At 40.9% G+C, this 25199-nt stretch overlaps 1 protein-coding gene across 4 annotated transcripts in view; it reads right to left on the bottom strand.

Annotated features, from left to right (window-relative positions):
- Window positions 1-1072: 1072 nt before the first annotated feature.
- Window positions 1073-25199, bottom strand: part of phf6 (PHD finger protein 6) — a 76015-nt gene continuing 51888 nt past the window's right edge. For 3 of the 4 annotated variants that reach the window (XM_060832361.1, XM_060832363.1, XM_060832362.1), the window contains 5 exons: window positions 15072-15176; window positions 14303-14436; window positions 11787-11895; window positions 10588-10656; window positions 1073-10499 (listed from right to left, as the gene is read on the bottom strand). In XM_060832361.1, the coding sequence (XP_060688344.1) occupies window positions 10639-10656; window positions 11787-11895; window positions 14303-14436; window positions 15072-15176 (366 nt within the window). In that variant the 3' untranslated portion in view covers window positions 1073-10499; window positions 10588-10638. The remainder of the gene's footprint in view (window positions 10500-10587; window positions 10657-11786; window positions 11896-14302; window positions 14437-15071; window positions 15177-25199) is intronic. The other variant, XM_060832364.1, reaches the window with a different exon arrangement.

Below are 25199 nucleotides of genomic sequence, written 5' to 3'. Positions count from 1 at the left end.
GTCTCCCACGGGGAACCTTGTCGAATGCCTTACTGAAGTCCATATGGATTCCACCTACTGCTCTGCCCTCAACAATCCTCTTTGTTACTTCTTCAAAAAATTCAGTCAAGTTTGCGACATGATTTCCCACGCACAAAGCCATATTGACTATCCCTAATCAGTCCTTGACTTTCCAAATACATGAAAATCCTATCCCTCAGGATGCCCTCCAACAACTTGACCACCACCGAGATCAGATTCACTGATCCACAGTTCTCTGGCTTTTCTTTACCACTTTTCTTAAAAGGGCCCAGCAATCATTTCCTTCGTTTCCCACAGAGTTCTGAGGTACACCTGATCAGGTCCTGGGGAATTATCTACTTTTATGCATTTCAAGACATCCAGCACTACTTCCTCTGTAATATGGACATTTTTCAAGATGTCATCATCTATTTCCCTACATTCCATTTCTTCCATGTCTATTCTCCACAGTAAGCGCTGATGCAAAAATACTTATTTAGTATCTTCCCCCACCTCCTGCAGCTCCACATATAGACAGCTTGCTGATTTTTATGGGGCCCTATTCTCTCTCTCTAGTTACCCTTTTGTCCTTAATATATTTCTGAAACCCTTTGGATTATCCTGAACTCTATTTGCCATAGCTATCTCATGTCCCTATCTGCCCTACTGATTCCCCTCTTAAATATACTCCTACTGCCTTTATACTCTAAGGATTCACTCAATCTCTGTCTATACTTGACATATGCTTCCTTCTTATTCTTAACGAAAACCTCAATTTCTCTCGTCATCCAGCATTCCTATATCAACCAGCCTTTCCTTTCATCCTACAGGAAAATACTTTCTCTGGACTCTTGTTATCTCATTTCTGAAGGCTTCCCATTCTTCAGCCCTCCCTTTACCTGCAAACATGTACCCTCAATCAGTTTTTGAAAGTTCTGACCTAATACCATCAAAATTAGCCTTCCTCCAGTTTAGAACTTCAACTTTTAGATCCAGTCTATCATTTTCCAAAACTATTTTAAAACTAATAGAAAATCCAGTGAATCTGCAACTACAATGATGAGCAAACAAATTCAAAGGCAGATATACTTTTATTAAAAACATTCAATGACTAAGTGTTTTAGACATAAAGTAACACCATGATACTTTAAAACTAAAAATGTTAAACACATTTTTAAAAAATGGGAATGTGGCAACTTTTTCCTGGTGTTTTGTGTCAAATGTCAAAGGCAATTTTATCTCCACATGGATTCAAAACTGCAATACCCAATAGTGAGCATTTTACATTTTCAGTCCTAACTTTGAGCAAGCATTCCATCACTGCATGCAAACAAAATCACTATTCAACATTTACTGTACAGGGCAAAAAAGAAAGGTTCATTTAAACATTTTGCAACTGTGTCCTACAGCTACTACAGATGCTACACACAAAGTCTCAGGAACAAAGGTGAACATTTCCAAACACTGCAAAGAAAAAAAGTGTCAAACAAGGAGACACGATGATACAGATGTAAAATAGGTTCAAGAGTGATCAGGCCATATACATCACCAGAAACTGCAGGATTTATTTCAGAACTTAAATATAGTTCTTCAGTTAACAGTGCAGTTTTAAAGGAGTTAGTGAACATTGTGGTAAAACAGCACCTTTAAGTGCCAGATTGAAAACTCAAAAATGCTGAATCACCATTTGGCATTGAAACCTGATTAGATTTAAAAATGTACCATCACTCAAAGTTGATACTAATTGTGGACTATTTATTCTCAAGTCCCATAGCAATGCTTTGTGAATTCCTAAAATTTCACTGATTACATGGCCATATGGTAAGACCAGCATTTATTGCCCATTCTTTAAAAAAAAGAGAGATGGCACTAGATCTTATTTTTGAACATTATTTTGCAGCAATTTGATGTCAAGTCAACAGGGTGACTTGCTTGGTTATTTCAATGGGTAATTAAGAATCAACCAAATAAGTGGAAACTGAAGTCTCAAAATGGTCCAGATCACATAAATATGACAAGTTTTCTTCCTCAAAGAGTTTCATTTACTTTTAAAAAATAATTTACTCATGGGATGTGGGCAGTTTTGGCCAGGTCAGTATTTATTGCCCATCAGGCAGCGAAGACTCAACCACATTGCTGTCATTACCTGGTCTGGCCTACATGTGACTCCAGACCCACAGCAGATTTCCTTCCCTAAAAGGACATTAGTGAACCAGTTGGATTTTTCCAACAATCAATAATGGATTCATGGTTATTATTCCCCTTAATTCCAAACTTTTATTAAATTCAAATTGCACCATCTGGCATGGTGGGATTTGAACCCAGGTCTCCAGACTCTTTGTTGAGTGCCTTGATTAATATTTGAGCGATCATATCATTAAGCCATTGCCTCCCCTCTAAAGTTGGGTTTTTAAAACCTATAGCTGCATAGCCATTTTTATAAATTTTAAAACACGAGTTCAATTCTGCAGGTGAAGTTTCGGTTCACATTCTCTGGATTATTAATTCAAGACTGGCGGTAACAACCACTGAACAAGCACAAAACTGAACTTGCTTCTACAAAGCAAGACAATCAACACTCAACAACTTCATTTTCTCCATTAAGACTGATTCCTCCTGGTATAAAACTGGTAAAATAGTTACCAGAGAAGCCATGTACTACAACTGAGAAACAAAGTAATCCACAGAGACAGAGTTTGGAAGCCTGTGGTATTTGCATCCAATGAAATGGTTTTAGTTAAAACTTGTCCCCATCTTGATTGGAAAAAAATTGAGGAGAAATTACTGCAGCCAACTACTGGAGGTGGTCAGAACATTTTCCCCACTCGAATGGAATAGCAATTACAGTACAGAGTTGAGGATTTGATCACAACAAAATTCATATTTAAGGCACCTTTAATGTCCTTTAAATATAAACCTTGGATTCACACAATGTTTAACCCAAAAAAGTGTTAAACGTGACAGCTTTAACAAAGAAATTGGTTTTCAATGTTTACAAGATTAATAAAAATGAACTAGTAGTAAGCTCATTTGCAATTGGCAGATGTCATTTTGTTAGTACAGTAAGTGTACCAGCTGAAATTTCAGTTTCACAATCAGGAAAAATAAGGAAATGATATACATGGAGGAAAAACTATAACAACCAATGCTTTACATTTGATATTACTATAGGGAAGGAACATGTCCATCCTCCATGAATGTATATTATACCAAAGGTAATCGACTTATTTCACAAATTGAGTTAGCTACATGGTTAGCACTTAATGCTAACTTTTTGTACATCCTCATTATTTGTCCTTCAATCATTTCATTGTACACATCCAGTGGTTAAAATAAGAGAACAACATTCCCAGGTGAAGAGCCCAAGGACCAGGGTTCAATTAATGTGATCAATCCCCATGTAGATCAGAATCCACAAGATTCATCTCAGTCACCCCCATTAGAATAATGAAAGGCCAATCTCTTACCAGCACTTCCTCAATGTTATCAGCACAAAATGTGGCTACATGGCACTGCCCATTGGAAAAAAGAACAAGCTGTCTCACTGCTAGGGGACTGGAAATCAGCAAATGCATTCCCTTACTTCAGACAAAGAAATGGATAAAGTAGCAAAATAATAAGCTAGATCATCTTTAGCATTTTTAAAAAAATAACCCAGTGTGAAAACATGATGCAAACAATAATCACTTGGAAACACAAGAATTAAGGTAGAGGAAATGAAACAGTAACAGCTTCTATAGTTTCACATAGATAAAGGGACAACTCAAGCACACAAGGCAACGGAGGGCACACGGAATGATTTGGCTGCAAGCAAATTTTAGGTACGTTTCTTGTTCTGAAGACATTTCATGGTTTTATTGGGGTCAGGGACCCGAGATTGAGGGAATTCTACCAAATGTAGGTAACATCAAAATGGATGTTGTTGGAGTTGTAGCATATTTCAGCCAGGACTGTGAAAAAGATGCAAAATGATATGATAGGATATCAGCCCCACTCAAACTGGGGGCGGGGGAATGTAGCTCAATACAGAGAAACAATCACAAAGGAGTACACCTTTGAATGAGGTAGCAATCTTTCCATGCCCAGAATTGTACATCAATAAGTACTCAAAAATCAGCACGAAAATAGAAAAGAAATTCTATAAACAACAGCTGGAGCCAGAATAGTGAATCTAAGCTTCACCAGTTTATGTCTGATACATCTGCAATCTAAGACAGCGAATGCATCACTGGGATGTTAAAAATGAATTTGATGAAACAGAACTTGCTTTGGCCCTGGCCCTGGGCAAAAAATGCAAGTGATCTGACAAAGATGTTCAGGAATACAAAATGCTACAATAAGGCAAATAAAAATAAAATATTTTCACTGTCTTGAAGACCAGATGTAATATTTTAAGAATCTACCATTTGAAAAAAACATCCTTTGATAGAGGTCAGCTGGAATCTAGAACTAGTTCAAAAACAGTAGGACTCTTGCTTTAAAGAGTCAAATATTAAAGGACACAATGGAGGGAGGGTGGGGCAGAGGGTGGAGATTGGTGTGAAGGCTCACTGGGAAAGAAATATAAATGTATGCTATTAGCTGATTTAAATGATAGAGCACAGTGGCTGATGCTGAGTTGCACCATTCTATGCTTGTATTAAAACACTTATTTGACCCTACAGTTTTAAGGTTTTTTTCATAAGCTGTATAGATATTGGAGGGTAGCAGAGGACCATTGCTTAAGCTGGATGGTTGCTTTTCAATGTGAAGTGACACCAACAGCATGGGTTCAATTCCTTCACTGCTGAGGCTACGATGGACATTTCTTCTCAATCTCAACCCTCACCTGAGATGTGGTGACCACTTGGTTAAACCAGTCATAGAGATGTACAATACAGAAACAGACTCTTCAGTCCAACTCGACGATGCTAACCAGTTATCCTGTTGTGGTTGTGTTCGCCAAGCTGGGAATGTGTGTTGCAGACGTTTCGTCCCCTGTCTAGGTGACATCCTCAGTGCTTGGGAGCCTCCTGTGATGTTTCCTCCCGCATTTATAGTGGTGCCGGAGGAAACATCACAGAAGGCTTCACAGGATACTCCCAAGCACTGAGGATGTCACCTAGCCAGGGGACAAAAGGGATGAAATGTTTGCAACACAAATTCCCAGCTCGGAGAACAGAACCACAACAACGAGCACCCGAGCTACAAATCTTCTCACAAACTTTGAACCAGTTATCCTAACCTAATCTAGTCCCATTTGCCAGCATTTGGCCCATATCCCTCTCAACCTTTCCTAATCTTATATCCATTCAGATGCCTTTTAAATGTTGTACTTGTAGCAGCCTCCACCACTTCCTCTGGCTCATTCCATACACGTACCACCCTCTGTATGAAAAAGTTGCCCCTTAGGTCCCTTTTATATCTTTCCCCTCTCACCCTAAACCTATGCCCTCCAGTTCTGGACACCCCCACCTCAGGGAAAAGATTTTGTCTATTTACCCTATCCATGCCACTCATGATTTTATAAACCTTTAAGTCCACTCCTCAGCCTCCAATGCTCCAGGGAAAACAGCCCCAGCCTATTCAGCCTCTCCCTATCGTTTAATTCCTCCAAACATGGCAACATCCTTGTAAATCTTTTCTGAACCCTTCCAAGTTCCACACCATCTCCACAGAACAGCTCAATGGTCCACTGGGACTATGGAGACATTCCCTTTAGACACATTCAGCTTTCACATGCCTCCTTTTACCAGAGAAAAAGTGCAAGTCTGTGACATCCTACAGGCCAACAGCAGAGAACCAGGTACATTTGTTCAGGTGAACAGGATAGGGATCCCACACTGCCCTAATTACTTTGTTGGTGCTACTCAGTGCAGTGTTTTGCATTGCTTTTACAAAACAGTGAATATATTCAAGATCTTTTCTATTTAGTGTGCATGGAGCCTTCACAGTGAGTCAGGAAGGTACAAGTTATTTGTTTTCACAGGAATTTATGATATCAGCCAATTCTGATTCTGAAGGACAGAATAGATTAAGTTACAAAAGAGGCTTGCAGTAGCCTACTCTAGTGTAGGATGACTTCACTGAACTCACTAGCAATAACTAATGGTGCAGTATGAACAGAAAGCAACTTTTACCATGTTGATTTTATCTGCTCACAAAGCGCAGAGGGATTTCTGCATTTCCAGTGTAGGAGTATGTTCCCATTATGCCATATTCCCTCTGAAGAAAACAATCAGTGGATGAAGAAACACTTCCATCATATGTTCTTTGAGATTACTATAATTGCAACAACTGCTTGTTCAGAAGTAGTATGTACATTACAAAAACACAAACTGTACTAGGTAGTGTCCTTGTCTCTTAACTAGAGCTCCAGGTTCAAGGAGGATAGCTTCATTACTTGGCAATATAGAAGACTACTAAGAAATAAAACAGGAGTAGGATAAACAGACAAGCCCTTTTCCCTGTAGGGGGCATAGGTTTAGGGTGAGAGAGGAAACATTTAAGAAGGAGCTAAGGGGCAACTTTGTCATGCAGAGGCTGGTGCATGAATAAGCTGCCACAGGAAGTGGTGGAGGCTGGTACAACTATAACATTTAAAATACATCTGGATGGGTATATGAGTAGGAAGGGTTTAGAGGGATATGGGCCAAGTGCTGATAAATGGGACTAGATTAGGTTAGGATAGCTGGTCAGCATGGACGATTTGGACCGAAGGGTCTGTTTCCATGCTGTACGTCTCTCTGACTCTAAATCTGTCCAGATACACAAATGGTCAGCCCTATGAAGTAGGAGAAAAGTAGTAGGAGCCTCTAACATCATCACATCTAACTCCACAGGCCACAGCATGCATGGAAAAATATGGGTAATGCTGTAGCAACTTGGACCCCTAAGAGACTGGGAGACTGGATGGCCAGCACAGATCACATTGTGCTAACAGCACAGCGCTATCCCTTTCCTAACCCGTGGCAAAGGTTGTACATCAGACATTGCCTTTGGGTACAGAACTCAATAGTTCCATTGTCTTACATAGAATCAGTACCATACATAGCACTTCTACAGTTTTATAATGCAAAATTAAAAATGAATACAACCAATTCCCATTCTAGACAGAATAATGAGACCCAGAAACAATTATACACAAATAATCTCACTGATTCAGGTGAAAAAGAAACTCAGGATGATTGTAGATTTTAGCAATAGAACTGTTCAGAACTTATGGAGGCAGTGCTTAACAATCATGATTCAGGGCACCGTTTGAACATCACACATCTGTCAATTGCACCTATATATTTATTTTATCACATTAATTTGCTTTTATCATCCTAAAAGAGTTGGTTCTTTATTTGGTGCTAGTCACATTCCACTTTGTTGTCAAAGGTCATTTGACTGTAACTGCAGTTGACACTTAGTACAAACAGGATTGTAGACGTTTGCATGTGCAAACCCAGTGAGGTTCACCTTCCTTTATGCAGCAACCACAACTCATTCTTGCACTCATGAAATGGCCCCAGCTTCTGTAAAGTCTTTTGATCCTAATGTTAACTTTCAAACCACACATGTGACCTAACACACTGCCTGGCTCAGCTATTTATTGGAACTTATTGAACCATTCCTCCTCTGCACTTCCCTTTTTTGCCGACAGATACTACAAGCTTTGATAACAGACAGTACAATTCTTTATAGCTGACACATGAAACAGCCAGCGAACAATTATGGCAATTAAAGATAGATTTTCACAAGTGACGGTACTAACACCACAACATAGCTCTGAAATATTTCCAGTGTAACTGAGTTTTGGTTTTGGAGCTGGAACTTGAGCAAATACAATATTTGCAATTCTCGGACTAGGGGAAAGTTAAGGAATGCATTTTCTATCCCCACCGATGCAACATTCCAAATAAAATGACCACCATCGAATGGAAGTAAATTGGAAAACTAAATACCCCTCAAAAATAGGAACAGGAGGCCCTTCAGCTTGTGCGTCCCTGATCAGTCAAAGGTTTAAGTGACTGCAAACAGCTGTTAGATCTGATGTATTAGAAAAAGACAAGAATTGACTGGAGTTACAAGAGCAAACGTTTTGTTTTTCAACTGGTCCAAAGGATAAAGCTGGAGCCTTGCTGAGGCTCGAGGCACTCTGGAGTTAGCACAAGCAGGATATGTGAATGAGCTGACCTACATCAGTACTGGTGCTTCAACAGGAATGAGGAAAGCAAAGGAATGCCTAAGAACTTATTTTAAATGGTCAGCAACTCAGTACTTTGAAAAACATTGTTGAAGCTCTTCATTTTGCATCATCAGAAGAGGTGCAAAGATATCAAACTTCAGAGTGAACAACTTACATAGCTAGAGGAACATGACACTATTTGTTGGGAAGTGGGCTGATTAGTCAAGGTATTGTAATGGAGAATTCACAAGGAAACAGTTATCCTCCAAGTTTTTACTGTAAAAGGCACAATGCCTGGTCATATTGCTGTCCTGTTCAGAGTTCAGGGAGCATTACGTACACTGAAAGTTATACATAAGTAGGGAACTGCACATAAATAGCACCCTTTTCTCATGTGGTACAAACTGCTGCTTCCGGTCAGATTTACATTGTTGATCTAACTTTGATGAGTCAAGATGAAACAAGCTCAGTGTGTCTCTTACAAACATAAGATATTTACTACCACGCAACTATTAATTTCAAAGGCCTTTAATTCTGATCTGTTGAAGAGACTTGCACATAACTTGGAATAACTATTAGAAGTGGATCACAGCAAAATCTATTCTAACAAGCAACATTTTTCTTTAAAGGAGCTTTTTTGTTTAAAGTCAATGCTTACAATCAGATATTTTTCTTAAAAATGCTAAAATTAGAAATTGGACTTATTCCATTGTTGCCTTGCTGCATTGTACATGACACTGAGCTGGTCTCTTCTGTAGTGCAATTTCTTAAAAAAGGCAAGTAACGATTTTGGACAGTATAGAATTGTTTTGGAAAACAATGTTTCTGAGCTATTTTGGTTAAAGTCAAGACCACAGAATAGGGCACAATAAACCATGGATGACATGCTGCCTGATATTAATTATGGTACACTATGGAAAAATAAAGCAATTCATAGGAAACAATGATTTAGACCAAGAATGTGTGGTATAAAATGCTGGTAAAACCAACATATAAAAACACCCAGCTGGGTAAGCTGTTGAGCAGACATACAAATGAAGGGCATTCAACAACCAGATGCATTTTGGCATCAAATTACATAAAATATTCATTTCTAAAATGTTTAGCCATCCAGATCCAAAAACAACTGATTTAGAGCAAAAGAGAACAGCACACCCACTGCTGACACAGTGACATCTCATGTAAATTTAATATTTCCTCCTGGCAGCTACTTTATACATTGAGAGGTAATATATGAAAAAGGTACCAGACTATAAACATTGTTTACTAATCAGAAACAATCTAATCCTAAACTTTTATTCTGAAGCCCTAATTTTGATAAGGGAAACTACAATCACAGGAAGAAAATTAAGATGGAAATAATGTATTTTGTGATGTGAACCTAGCAATAGTAAAAACCATTCATTTCCATTATAACATTTAACACAGACTTGAATATTGAAACCAAACCATGATTTCACTGACAATGCCATTTGTACCAGTATGTTCATCAAGGCCGTGATTAGCTGACCAAGTCAGGGACTGGTATTTGCACAGAGTGCAGCTTCAGTCATACATTTCTGAAGAAGTTTCATTATACATTGAATTTTAAAAATGCCATTCGTATGTTGTTCAAAGAGGGACACCACCACCTGTAAACTGATGCATCTTATTACATCCTAGACTTTTATCAGTTGCTTCCAGATGGTGCAGTGCAAAATGGAGGACAAACCCATTCCCAGTCAGATATCTGGCTGTTACGAGCATAAGTCAGCATTAGGACTGAAAGCTGGGTCGTCCCATTATGTAGATTCATCTACTGAGAATTGGCTTGAAACCATCAATACATATTGTTTAGGACTACCCACTGTTTGCTAATTAAGATGTGGTCAAAATACCTTATGCTAGATATTGGTTTTAATTTCAGCATTTATTTTTGAGCTCCTCTTGATGTTGAAGTCCAGAAGCACCCGAAGGCACATGCACGAGTGTGTTAAGGTGTTGCTCCTTCAAGGCCCTCATTATGCAAAGATGTATCAGGTCAGCTTGTGCCATCTAATCACAAATTCAGCAAATCAAATTATTTCCATTTTAATTCAGAAGGCTGTAATAAAAGATATTCTAAATAATCCATTTAATGGAATCTCCCCATCAAAAAAAAGCAGGTATATTAGCCGTGCTATTTCACTACACTGTTTCTCTTCCTTAAGAGGAACATTGACAGAATAAAGAGATTTCTTGAAAGATCTTTGGATATTTTCTACGCTTCAAGTCCTTTACGTCTTGAGCACAATGTACCAGCCTCATCCAATCAATCCACAGGCATTTTCTTGGCACTTTCTTGTATCCAAGGTCTCGGTTAATTTTTCTGTTTAACATAAAGGGGGAAAAAAACAGTTGGCCAAAGTTATTTGCATTGCAATCTGTCTGACAACCCATACAACATGCAATATTACCTCTAGAGATTCAGGCATCCATTAAATCAGAAGGAATTTGAATGCATTTTTCTATACCTCTTCTAAGACCTAATGAACAAACAAAAAACGACTATTACTTATAACAATTTTAAACTTGGCTAATCTGCTAATCAGCACTGATAAACATGAAAGCCCATCTCTTCACTCCTCTCAAAGCAACAACTTGCGTAGTTCCAATGAGTGCCAGCAGAAATTCAATATTTCACCCAAACTCCCAGTTCCCAGGTTTATACCATTAACAAAAGGTGCTCAAACTCCACTGACCAGGACAGTCCAGATTCACTACCCATTAACTTTGCAGCTTCAGTCTGGATCATTCAACAATGAGCAAAAGGTATTTACTTTTTAATGAATTAACACTCCCTAATCCAAGGGTTCAAGGTTGACTGCAGTTGGAGATTACATAATGCTTTGTGGGACTTATTACCACGTCAAACATTGGAAGCAGTTTGTAAACATGAGTTTTAGATTATATCTCATTTGACAGAAGTGTATGAGATTAGATTAGATAAGGCACACAAAGAGATAATGCTCCCAATCAGCTGAAAGCACTAGCAGGAAGATACTGGGGACAAGACTTTTTTTTACTCAATTGAACATTTTAACTGGATAGGCACTCAAAAGGAGAAAAAAAGGGCTCAAGGTAGAGTAGAGAAATATAGACTAACTTTAAAAAAATGCTTTTCCTCAGGATGCAAGAGGCTCTGGCCATTACTGTCCATCCACAGTACCCATGAGAAAGTGCCACTCCACTATTCTGTCTGAACTATTATACAAGCTGGCAGGGACTTGATTTCAGCCTGGAAAGAATCCAGTCAATGGCTCTACAACTATACACATTGCCATTTAGCTATACCCCACCAATACATCAAGGTTAAAATTTAAACAAGACTAATTGATGCCAATGACAAACATGCCATTAAAACAATCCCGAGTAAGAAAGCTAAGAAATTGTCAGTGAGAAGTATGACCAATAACACGGTGATCACAAGGTAAGAAATACAATTCTTCACACAGCTTCATTGCAACTTCCGAACAGTAGCTTGTTTTGTTATATAGGCATACTGCTCCCAACTTACAGGAAAATTGTACTTATTCCCAAATCATTAGTATTTTACTATTTGCAGACATAATGGCACAGCCATCATTGCACAGCTGCCATAACGTCTCACACGTACCTCTCGATTACGATCAGCTTCTTGCTCTTTGCCATAGCGCGAGATGCTTTCCCTTTCTTCATCCTCCTCATCCCGGTCATCATTCCCACTGTGGTTTTTACAGTATAGCCTACCAAATAAATTTAACTTTAAGAACGCTCATAATTGGATTCCAGTTTTTAAAATGCAAATTCATCTAAAAAATAACAGCATAAAACAAAACCTGAGCCAAGGAATCTTGAATTTTGCTGATAACAGGCTGGGCCCATACCCATTGGTGTTGAGAAGAATGGGAGGTGATGTTTTTGCATGATACACGATCCTGCAGGGACTTGATAGGGTTGATGCTGAAAGGATGTATCTCTTGTGGGAGCAACGAAAGCAAGGGGACTTAATTTAAAATCAGGTCACCCATTTAGTATGGATGGGAGAAGCATTTTCTCTCTCCCCTCGGGGCTGAGAGTCCACAGAGAGCAGTGGAATGAGGGTAATTGAAGAGTTTGTGTTATAAGTGTCACTTGATGACACTGGATATGTCAACAGCCAATCACCTTGAAGGTTGATATCTCGATGATGATTTGATCACTGTCCAGGCTGAATTAGTCTTGCATTTGTGGACAGAACAATTTACCAGATTTTCAGGTAGATGCCAGTGGCACAATTGTTTTGGAGCAACCTAGCTGGGTAAGAACACAAGATCTAGAAGGAGTAGACAATACTCCCTGCCAGGTTTGTTTTACAACTTAATACAAGTCACGGTCGATTCAATTTTCTGCCTACTCCAGCTAAGTTTAAATATATGCGAAATTGGGAGCATTCAAATCCTCTGGCATAGAGAATTCAAAAGATTCATAACCCTTTGAATGAAATAACTTCTCAAATGATTGCGCTGTTATACAGAGACTAATGTCTGCCTTGTTCGAAACCCATTCTCTTGTTTATTACTCATCTGGGTTGTACCTCACCAAATGCTGAGTTTTGGTTGCTTGGCTTTGTGAAAGCAAAATCACGTTCAATCAATTTACTGGAATTCTTTGAAGAGTTGTCCATTTTGGCAGGAAGAATATAAAAGCAGCAGGTTTTCTAAATGGTTATCACCCATGTACCTTAAACCTGGTACTCTTACTACCCTACATCAGTACTGAAGACAGTGAATGTTAAAGATGGTGGATGGGGTGCCAATCAAGCAGGCTGCCTTGTTCTGGATATGGCAAAATTTCCAGAGTGTTGAGAGCGCAGTACCCTTCTGGAAAAGAGGCGAGTATTCCCCTTAACCTACATTGTGGATGGTGGATAGGCTTTGGAGATTCAAGTGGTGAGTTACTCTCAGCAGAGTTCTGACCTGCTGTTGTAGCGACAGTATTTATAAGAAATGGTGCAGTTCAATACCTGGTTGTTGAAAGGTTCCAGAACATTGAGGGGGAGAGGGAATGGAGGATTCAGATGGCAATACCATTGAACATCTTTCTTGGGAGATAATCACTGCTGGACATACTTGACTGCTTCCATAAACGTGGAGCGATTACCAGGATTAAAGTGAACTCATCACTTTCTGGAACTTGACAATACTAGTCAAGCCAATGCAAAGGACAAATAGATGAGTTGTCTACCTCAGCTAATTCTGAAGAAAGGAGAACTCAAAAACCCAACATTGTTGGACTCTGTGCAAATGATGAGTGTTGTCTGCAGTGGGGGATAAAAAAAAGTTTGATGATGGAACATCAAAATCCACCTCATTAACTGAGTATCTCAAACCCTTAAGGCCTAGTTACATGACTGAAATTTCTGGTTTGTTTGTTGAATCATCTTTCACTGTACAAATCTGTCTGCTATTTGTCAGTCTGCTTGTAACACCCGTTGGGTAAGCTGTTCCAGGCTTGTCTGAATGCCTGCCTGTAATCGAAATACGTCTCAAAGATCTGATGTCTGCAAACAAACCTGTGTCTAATTTGAAAAATGAGCTAATGTCCAGTTTACAACTACGAAGCCATCAATTCAAAGCTGCTTCAAAAGCAATTTTTACACACAGCCAACTGAATAAAAATGGACACCGACTTACTGAACACTACTTCACATCGTCTGAGTTTGATATCTTTGATCTTGATTCCTAACTTCCTTCCTTCCTCTCCTTTCTTGAATATATGCACAAACAGCTGTACATCAGCAACCAACCCCCCAGATTTTGACTGCAGCAATAAGCCCTTTGCCCGAACCCAAAAGGATGATTAAACCGGATGCTGCAAACTGCGTCGGGAAAAAACACAAAAAACTGCCCATTTTTCGTTTTTTAAAAATACAGAATATAGAAATAGTTATTTAGCACAAAGAAAGTTATTCAATTAATCTTTTCTTGTCAGTGACATTGGTATTATATAGAATGAATCAAATTAGCCAAAGACTAGCTTAAGATGGTGGGGACCTCAGGAGGAGGCCAAGATGAAACTTGCATGAAGCTCAACAAAAGGAAGAAAGTATACACTCTGGAAAAGGTCAGAGTAGGGAAATCAGGAGGACAAATAACCATTAGAACATGATACCTGTAGATCCCTCGGTCAAGATTCTCAATAAATTTGGCTCGATCTTCAACAGCACAGTGGTAATGGTAAGTCTTGATGCAAGCCTTTATTTCACACCCAATGGTCGCTCCTATTTGACTGCACAATGTACATTTCTGAAATTTTGTAAACAAATTATTCAGACTTCAGAAAATTAAACATTGTACTGATGAGCACTCAGGTAAACAGGACAGAATTCTAGAATTTCCTCTATTTCTATCACAGCACCAAACATTCCAATAATCATTCCACTTCAAAGAGCCCACTATCAATAGCACCACCCTAGTAAACATTTCATGAATACTGAATTGCTGGCATGAATTGTACAGCTATTGAATAATCTAATAAACTGTTTAATTCTTGAGTACATTGAAAGCAAAACATTTTGATTACACATTTGAAATGGGAAATTTTGTAGGGCGATGAAAAAAGTGTTTGTCAGTCAGATTGACAGCAGTTTTCACAAGCCAGCACAACACACATCTATTATTCATATTGATTCCTTCTGTGCTGCAATCATTTTATATTCATGTCCAATATTACAATGTAAGCTTCAAATCCACTCAAAATAAGTAAAAGCTGTCCTTAATTTGGTCAATGAAATAAAAATTACAGGGTGCATTATGGAGTAAACAGTTAACATTTTGATTTGACAGGAATTACATTTGAAATGCTGGCTGAACAGGAACAAAAGCATCATTCAGAACAGTAATTTATAATACAATTTTACAAATTAAATTAGGATACAAACCATTCTTTTTCCTCTCTTGATTTCTTGAATGACTGTTTTAATATCAAAATCACCAAAATCTTTTCTAGATGAATTTGTGAGTTGGACAGTACCAGAAGAAAACAACTGAAAATAAAAACAATGCTTATTAAAACTTTGGTAGCTATACAAACTAAGAATAAGCCATTCAGCCTTTGCGGACACACCGCCATTTAATAAAAGGTCATGGTTGATATGATTGTATGCTCAAATCCAAATCCTGCCTACTCCTGATAACTTCTCAGTCCTCTACCTTGGCCTTAAAAGTATTCAAAGACTGGGCTTTCACCACCTTTTCAGGAAAATTCTGAAGACTCAATGTGTCCAGTTAAAATTTCCCACCTTAATATTTCAAATGGATGACATTTTTAAAAAAAACACTAGTTTGAGATTCTCCCAAAAGAGGAACATAGAACAATACAGCACAGAACAGGCCCTTCGGCCCACGATGTTGTGCCAAACATTTCTCCGAGCTTAAGCATCTACCCATGTACCTATCCAATTGCCGCTTAAAGGTCACCAATGATTCTGACTCTGCCACTCCCACAGGCAGCGTATTCCATGTCCCCACCACTCTCTGGGTAAAGAGCATCCCCCCATACCTTCCACCCTTCACCTTAAATTTATGTCCCCTTGTAACACTCTGTTGTACCCAGGGGAAGAAAAGTTTCTGACTGTCTACTCTATCTATTCCCCTGATCATCTTATAAACCTCTATCAAGTCACCCCTCATCCTTCACCGTTCCAATTAGAAAAGGCCTAGCACTCTCAACCTATCCTCGTATGACCTATTCTCCATTCCAGGCAACATCCTGCTAAATCTCCTCTGCACCCTCTCCAAAGCTTCCACATCTTTCCTAAAGTGAGGCGACCAGAACTGCATACAGTACTCCAAATGTGGCCTTACCAAGGTCCTGTACAGCTGCAACATCACCTCATGACTCTTGAATTCAATCCCTCTGCTAATGAACGCTAATACATCAAAGGACTTCTTACAAGCTTTATCCACCTGAGTGGCAACTTTCAAAGAGTTATGAACATAGACCCCAAGATCCCTCTGCTCCTCCACCTTACTAAGAACCCTACCGTTAACCCTGTATTCCGCATTCTTATTTGTCCTTCCAAAACGGACAACCTCACACTTGACAGGGTTGAACTCCATCTGCCACTTCTCAGCCCAGCTCTGCATCATATCTAAATCCCTTTGCAGCCAACAACAGCCCTCCTCACTATCCACAACTCCACCAATCTTCGTATCGTCTGCAAACTTACTGACCCACCCTTTGACTTCCTCTTCCAAGTCATTAATAAAAATTACAAACAGCAGAGGACCCAGAACTGATCCCTGCGGAGTTCAACTTGTAACTGGGCTCCAGGCTGAATATTTACCATCTACCACCACTCTCTGACTTCGACCAGTTAGCCAGTTCTCTATCCAACTGGCCAAATTTCCCACTATCCCATGCCTCCTGACTTTCCGCATAAGCCTACCATGGGGAACCTTATCAAATGCCTTACTAAAATCCATGTACACTACATCCACTGCTCTACCCTCATCCACAGGCTTGGTCATCTCCTCAAAGAATTCAATAAGACTCGTAAGGCAAGACCTACCCCTCACAAATCCGTGCTGGCTGTCCCTAATCAAGCAGTGTCTTTTCAGATACTCATATATCCTATCCCACAGTACCCATTCCATTACTTTGCCTACCACAGAAGTAAGACTAACTGGCCTGTAATTCCCAGGGTTATCCCTATTCCCTTTTTTGAACACAACATTCGCCACTCTCCAGTCCCCTGGCACCACCCCTGTTGACAGTGAAGGCGAAAAGATCATTGCCAACAGCTCTGCAACTTCCTCTCTTCCCACATAATCCTAGGATATATCCCCGCAGGCCCGAGGGACTTGTCCATCCTCAAGTTTTTCAAAATGCCCAATACATCTTCCTTCCTAACAAGTATCTCCTCTAGCTTACCAGTCTGTTTCATACTCTCCTCTTCAACAATACGGTCCCTCTCATTTGTAAATACTGAAGAAAAGTACTCATTCAAGACCACTCCTATTTCTTCCGACTCAATACACAGTCTCCCACTACTGCCCTTGATCGGACCTACCCTCGTTGTCGTCATTCTCACGTTTCTCACACACGCATAAAAGGCCTTGGGGTTATCCTTGATCCTACCCACCAAAGATTTTTCATGCCCTCTCTTCGCTCTCCTAATCCCTTTCTTCAGCTCCCTGCAGGCTATCCTGTATCCCTCCAACGCTCTGTCTGAACCTTGTTTCCTCAACCTTATGTAAGCCTCCTTCTTCCTCTTTACTAGACATTCAACCTCCCTTGTCAACCAAGGTTCCCTCACACGACCATCTCTTTCCTGCCTGACAGGTACATACATATCAAGGACACGTCATATCTGTTCCTCGAAAAAGTTCCACATTTCAACGACATCCTTCCCTGACAGCCTATGCTCCCAACTTATGCTCCCCAGATCTTGTCTTGCAGCATCGTATTTACCCTTCCCCCAATTGTAAAACCTACCCTGTTGCACGCACCTATCTCTCTCCATAACCAAGGTGAAAGTCACAGAATTGTGGTCACCATCACCAAAATGCTCACCCACTAACAAGCCCATCACTTGTCCCAGCTTGTTACCAAGTACCAAATCCAATATGGCCTCCCGTCTGGTCGGACAATCTACATATTGAGTCAGAAAAGCTTCCTGGACACACTGCACTAACACCGCCCCGTCCAATCTACTTGATCTAAAGATCTTCCAATCAATATTTGGGATGTTGAAATCGCCCATGACTACTACCCTGTGGCTTCTGCACTTTTCCAAAATCCGTTTCCCAATCTTTCTCCACATCTCTGCTGCTATTGGGGGGCCTATAGTAAACAACAAGGTGACTGCTCCTTTCCTATTTCTGACTTCAGCCCATACTACCTCCAAAGGCAGATCCCCCTCGAACTGTCTTTCTGCAGCCATTATACCATTTCTAATTAGCAACGCCACCCCCCACCCCTAATCTGAAACATCTGTAACCAGGAACTTCCAACAACCATTCCTATCCCTCTTCTATCCATATATCCGTGGTGGCCACAACATCGTAGTCCCAAGTACCGATCCACGCCTTAAGTTCACCCATCTTATTTCTGATACTCCTTGCGTTGAAGTATACACACTTAAACCCATCTCTGTGTCCGCAAGTAATCCCTGTCAGTGCTACCTTCTCCACAGCCTCCCTACATTCTTGGGCATCCTGAAAAACAGCTAACCTACTTGCTGGACTACAAGTCCGGATCCCATCCCCCTGCCAAATTAATTTAAATCCCCTCGAAGAGTGCTAGCAAACCTCCCAGGATATTGGTGCCCTTCTGGTTCAGGTGCAACCCATCCTGCTGGTACAGGTCCCACCTTCCCCAGAATGCAGTCCATCCTGCTTGTACAGGTCCCACCTTCCCCAGAATGAAGCCCTCTCTCCTGCACCATCCTTGCAGCCACGTGTTCAACTGCACTCGCTCCCTATTCCTTGCCTCACTGTCACGTGGCACCGACAACAACCCAGAGATGACGACTCTGTCCGTCCTAGCTTTTAGCTTCCAGCCTAACTCCCTGAGCTCCTGAATGACCTCCCCACCCCTCTTCCTACCTATGTCATTGGTGCCAATATGCACCACAACTTCTGGCTGCACACCCTCCCCCTTAAGGATTCTGAAGACACGGTCCGAGACATCTCGGACCCGGCACCTGGGAGGCAACAAACCATCCGATAGTCTCGCCATATCCACAGAACCGCCTGTCTGTCCCCCTAACTATAGAGTCTCCTATAACTAGCGCTCTCCTCCTCTTCCCCCTTTCCCTTCTGAGCCTCAGAGCCGGACCTCGTGCCAGAGACCTGGTCACTGCAGCTTACTCCTGCTAGGCCGCTCCCCCCCAACAGTATCCAAAACGGTATACTTATTGTTGAGGGGAACGACCACAGGGAATCCCTGCATTGCCTGCTTCCCCCCCTTCCCACCTCTAACTGTTACCCAGCTACCTCTGTTCTCTAGCGTAACTACGTCCCTGTAGCTTCTATCACCCTCTCAGCCTCTCGAATAATCCTCAGTTCATCCAACTCCAGTTCCCTAACGCGGTCTGTGAGGAGCTTGAGCTGGTCGCACTTCCTGCAGGTGAAGTCGGCAGGAGCACCGTTGGTCACCCCCACCTCAAACATCCTGCAGGAGGAACATTCCACTGCCTGCGCTGCCATAACTCTACATTTAGTTTCCAAAACAAGAACACCAAGTAGCTTACCTGTTCAGCCAACTGAGTCCTTCTTTTTAGGTTAGAGGGAGGGAGAGTGGGAGACACTACATGGGTCTCTCCATTCTCTCCACTGACAAGAGACCTTAGGATTTAAACAAAAACAGACATTGCTGGAAAAACTCAGGTCTGGCAGCGTCTTCAGAGACAATGCAGTTAACATTTTGGGTCCAGTGACCCTTCTGGTCTCCACAGATGCTGCTAGACCAGCTGAATTTTTCCAGCAATTTTTGTTTTAGTTTCTGGGGTTTCCAGTATCTGCAAATCTTTGGCTTTCTCCTCCCCCTCAGGATCTTGTGTTTCAATTAAGTTACCTCAATCCTCTAAACTTCAGCAGAAACAAACCTAACTTGTCCTAGTATCTAATACTGCACATCATATAGCTATGCTTAACTAAACCAGTGTGGTAAATGGGAATAGACACATCTTCTAGATTAGGTGAAAGTGGGTATTGCAGATGCTGGAGATTATAGTCACGATTAGAGTGGTGCTGGAAAAGCACAGCAGGTCAGGCAGCATGCGAAGAGCAGGAAAATCGATGTTTCGGGCAAAAGCCCTTCAGCTCTTATAGATTCCTGATGAAGGCCTGCCTGACAATGTGTTTTTCCAGCAACGTTCTCTGGACTCTGATTTCCAGCATCTGCAGTCCTCACTTTCATATAGATTTTATAGATTGTTGCAGTGTTTTTAAACTAGGATTGAGAGTGGCCAAAGACAAAGTTCTGAGCAGTTTTGAGACAAAGATGTACGTGCACATTACAGTGTAATACAGTAAGGTCGAACTGCAACACTCCAATTAAACGCCTGCAGTCAGATTCTGGCGTCACTGACTGACAGCAGAGGTGCTTTCCTTTAAAGTCTGCACAAATCACTATTTAAAAACAGTCGATTTCCAAAATATCAATGTCAGATATTCATGAAACTTTAAAAATTTCTCATTGTTGATTCACAATTCTCAAACAGTTTTCACCAAGGCTAAATGACAATATCCCTGACCCTGCTCCCAGCCTCATTGCTAGCAGAGCTGCTTTGGGCTGAGATTCTCCCCACCACTCCCTTTTCTTTTGTTGGTACTTTTCCTCAGTCTCCTGGAGGACAGCGAGCAGGTCAGGCAGCATCCGAGGAGCAGGAGAATTGACATTTTGGGCATAAGCCCTTCTTCAGGAATCAAGGGTTTTTGACTGAAACGTCAATTCTCCTGCTCCTTGGATGCTGCCTGACCTGTGGTGCTTTTCCAGTACCACACTTTTGACTCTGATCTCCAGCATCTGCAGTCCTCACTTTCTCCTACCCAACTTCCAGCAGTTAATCAGAAAGCAACTGGTGACGCTGCAGCTCAACATTGCAGGATTATTCTGACTGGTCTTGCTATAACCATGAGGCAATCTCAGGATCCCTGCTTCCGCAACATCTGTCCTTGCTACCCTCGCAATCACAGATTGCTTCTCCAGAATGGAAGCAGATAAACTGTGACTGGAGAAGTGAGCATGGGAGAGACAACATCGCTGTTTGGGTTCGTAGTTCTGTCTTGCCCGTGCTTGCAGCTCCTCTAATTAAGTGCCTACAGTTGGATTTTGTTGTCACTGGCTTTCCTTTAAAGCCCTACTTATAAACAGCAGATTTCCAAGGTCTCAGTGTCAGATATTCACCAAACATCAGAAATTTCTCAACTTTGGTTCACAATTCTCAAGTAGCTTTCACTAATGTCATGAATCAAAGTGATCATAAAACAACAGATATGTAGATACAAACCAAACCAAGGGATTGCAGACCAGAGAGAAATTCTAACCAAAAATATCAATAAGGATGTTTTATCATTATTTATGAAATTGGAGAAGATTGGAAATGTAGCCAGACATTTAAATTCTTGTACATTTTCCACGTTCATTGAGGTGCTGTAGCTTGACACCAACATTGATTTAACCATCAGTGTAACACTGCAACACTGAACCAATTGGGAATTTCACTGAAGGCACAAATATCACGGCAGTCAGTTTTTTTTTAAAAGAAATTAACTTGTGGGATGTAGGTGTCATCAACCAGGCAAGGTCCTAGAAGGGATTAGTGAACCAGATGGATTTTTATGATCAAAACAGAAATTGTTGGAGTAACTTCAAGCCTGGTACCATCTATGGAAAGAAGGCAGTGTTAACGTTTCAGGTCAAATGACCCTTTGTCAGAACATTTTATGATAAATTTTATATACATAAATGATTTGAAGAAAGGTATAGGTGGTCTGATTAGCAAATTTGCAGAAGACACGAAGATTAGTGGAGTAGCAGATAGTGAAGGGGAGTGTCAAGAGAATGCAGCAAAATATGGACAGAATGGAGAGTTGGGAGGAGAAATGGCAGATAGAGTTAAATCCAGGCAAATGAGACGCGACGCATTTTGGAAAATCCAATTCATGAGCAAACTATTCCAGTAAATGGAAAAGCCTTGGGAAAACTGACATACAGAGAGATCTGGCTGTTCAGATCCATTGTACCCTGAAGGTGGTAACACTGGTCGCTAGAGTAGTCAAGAAGGCATACAGCATGCCTTCCTTCATCGATGGGGTATTGAATACAAGAGTTGGCAGGTCATGTTACAGTTGTATAGAACTTTGGTTAAGCCACATTTGGAATATTGCATACAGTTCTGGTCACATTACCAAAAACAACATAGATGCTTTGGAGAGGGTGCAGATGAGGATCACCAGGATGTTGAACAGTATGGAGGGCTAGCTATGAATAAAGGTTGAGTAGATTCGGATTATTTTCATTAGAAAGACAGAGGTTGAGGGGGGGACCTGACTGAGGTCTATAAGATCATTAGAGGGGTACCTGGGGCGAAATTTGCTAATGTTCTTCCAGTGGGTTTAAACTAATTCAGCAGGGGGATGGGAATCTAAATTAAAGTATAGAGGAGGTTGAGAGTAGGGAGGTCCGAAATAAGGTTTCAGGGTTGCAAGGAGGCACTGGCAAGCAAAAAGTTGGTTTGAGTGTGTCTATTTCAACATCAGGAGCATCCAGAATAAGGTGGGTGAACTTGCAGCATGGGTTGTTACCGGGGACTTCAATGTTGTGGCTATTTCAGAGACATAGGTAAAGCAGGGACAGAATGGTAGTTGTAAATTCCGGGATTTAGATGTTTCAGTAAGAACAGAGAACATGGAAAAAGAGGGGGGTTGTGTGGCATTGTTAGTCAAGGTCAGAATTCCTTCTGCAGAAAGGACATTTGAGGACTTGTCTACTGAGGTAGTATGGGTTGAGGCTAGAAACAGGAAAAGAAAGGTCACCCTGTTGGGAACTTCCTCTAGGTCTCTGAATAGTTCCAGAGATGGAGAGAAAGGAAAACAAAGATAATTCTGGATAGGAGCAAGAGTGACAGGGTAGTTGTTATGGGGGACTTCAACTTCCCGAATATTGACTGGAATTACTATAGTTCAAGTACTTCAGAGGGGTCAGTTTTTGTCCAATGTGCGCAGGAGGGTTTTCTGACAGTACGTAGACAGGCCAACAAGGGCCAAGGCCACATTGGATTTGATACTGAGTAATGAACCCAGCTAGGTGTTAGATTTGGAGGTAGGTGAGCACTTTGTGATAGTGACCACAATTCAGTTATGCTTACTTTAGCAATGGAAAGGGATAGGTATACACACCGGAGAGTAAGAGCTACAACTAGGGTAAAGGCAATTATGATGAGATTAGACAAGATTTAGGATGCTTAAGATGGGGAAGGCAACTGCAGGGGATGAGCACAATAGAAATGTGGAGCTTATTCAAAGAATACCTACTGTGTGTCCTTGATAAGTATGTACCTGTCAGACAGGGAGGAAGTTGTCGAGACAGGGAGCCGAGGAAGGAGGCAGTTTATGTTAGGATGAGATGTGATGGGTCAGTTAGGGTGATTGAGAGTTACAGGATAGCCAGGAAAGACCTAAAGAGAGCCAAAATGAGCAAGGATGGGATACAAGTTGTTGTTGACGGATAGGATCAGGGAAAACCCTAAAGCTTTCTATTTGTATATATGGGATAAAATAATGACTAGGGTAAGATTTGGGCCAATCAAGGATAGTAGTGGGAAGTTGTGTGTGGAGCCAGAGGAGATGGGGGAAGCGCTAAATGTATATTTTGTGTCAGTATCCACACTGGAAAAAGAACGTTGTCGTGGAGAATACTGAGAAACAGGCTACTAGACTCGATGAGATTGAGGTTCACAAGGAGGCGGTACTAGAAATTCTGGAAAGTGTGAAAATAGATAAATCTCCTAGGCCGGATGGAAATTATCCTAGGATTCTCTGGAAAGCCAGGGAGGAGATTGCTGAGCCTTTCGCTTTGATCTTTGTCATCGTTATCTACAGGAATAGTATCAGAAGACTGGGAGGATAGCAAATGTTGTCTCCTTGTTCAAGAATAAGACTAGCAAGAACCCTGGCAATTCTACAACAGTGAGCCTTACTTCAGTTGTGGGTCAAGTGTTGGAAAAATAATTTATATTCACCTTAATAGGAATAAGTTGATTACGGATAATCAGCATGGTTTTGTGAAGGGTAGGTCATGCCTCACTAACCATATCAAGTTGAGGTGACCAAACAGGTAGATAAAGATAAAGCCGTTGATATGGTGTATATGGATTTCAGTAAGGCATTTGATAAAATTCCCCATGGTAGACCACTGCAGAAAATATGGAGGCATGGGATTGAGGATAATTTTGCAGCTTGGATCAGAAATTGGCTAGCTGAAAGACAGAGGGTGGTGGTTAATGGGAAATGTTCATCCTGGAGTTCAGTTACTAGTGTGTACCACAAGGATCTGTTTTGGGGCCACTGCTGTGTGTCATTTTTATAAATGACCTGGATGAGGTCATAGAAAAATGGGTTAGTAAATTTGCACATGACACTAAGATTGGTACAGTCGTGGATAGTGACAAAGGATGTTGTAGGTTACAGAGGGACATAGATAAGCTGCAGAACTGGGCTGGGAGGTGGCAAACAGAGTTTAATGCAGAAGTGTGAGGTGATTCACTTTGGAAGGAGTAACAGGAATGGTAAGATTCTTATCATGTAGATGAGCAGAGCAATTTTGGTGTCATGTATATGGACCTCTCAAAGTTGCCACCCAGGTTGATAGGGCTGTTAATAAGGTATATGGTGTGTTAGCTTTTATTAGTAGATAGACAGACAGATCTGTCAGCTTGAAATCAATAGTGAGAAAACTAATGGAAGTCATACATGGAATTAAAAAAGACAAGTTAACACTAGTCAACATGGCTTCGCTCCACCTTGGTGGCTCCGTCTTCACTCCTGATAAAAGGGCTTTTGCCCGAAATGTTGATTTTCTACTCCTCGGATGCTGCCTGACCTGCAGTGCTTTTCCAGCACCACTATAATCTAGACTCTGATTTCCAGCATCTGCAGTCCTCACTTTTGCCTAGTCAACATGGCTTTATCAAGGGCTGGTCACGTTTGACAAATTTGACTGGAGTTCTTTGATGAGATGACAGGGGCATTTGGTACCTAGAGAATCCTGGAAAAGTCAGAACAAAACCTGAATTTCACATTGGTTTTGAAGTTTGTTTTTGGTCAGAAGGGCTCTGGTTACAAAGGTTACAGTAAGGAGATCTGATTGCTCTCTGGTTATTCTATTATTGAAAGTTGAGAGAATAGAATCTTCTTTATCAGAATTGAATGAATATTCCTCAGTCTACTGGAAACTGTTTGCATTGACAAGTGCCTAGAGAAACCAAGCTGGACTCGATCTGTGCACCTGTGATATTGCACATCATGGAGAGAGTGTGAATGAGCTATCTGGTTATGTA

This window comes from Hemiscyllium ocellatum, chromosome 11 (assembly GCF_020745735.1).
Source record: "Hemiscyllium ocellatum isolate sHemOce1 chromosome 11, sHemOce1.pat.X.cur, whole genome shotgun sequence".
Taxonomy (NCBI): Eukaryota; Metazoa; Chordata; class Chondrichthyes; order Orectolobiformes; family Hemiscylliidae; genus Hemiscyllium; species Hemiscyllium ocellatum.
Note: the sequence above shows the minus strand (reverse complement) of the source record. Positions and strands in the feature narration are given on the sequence as shown.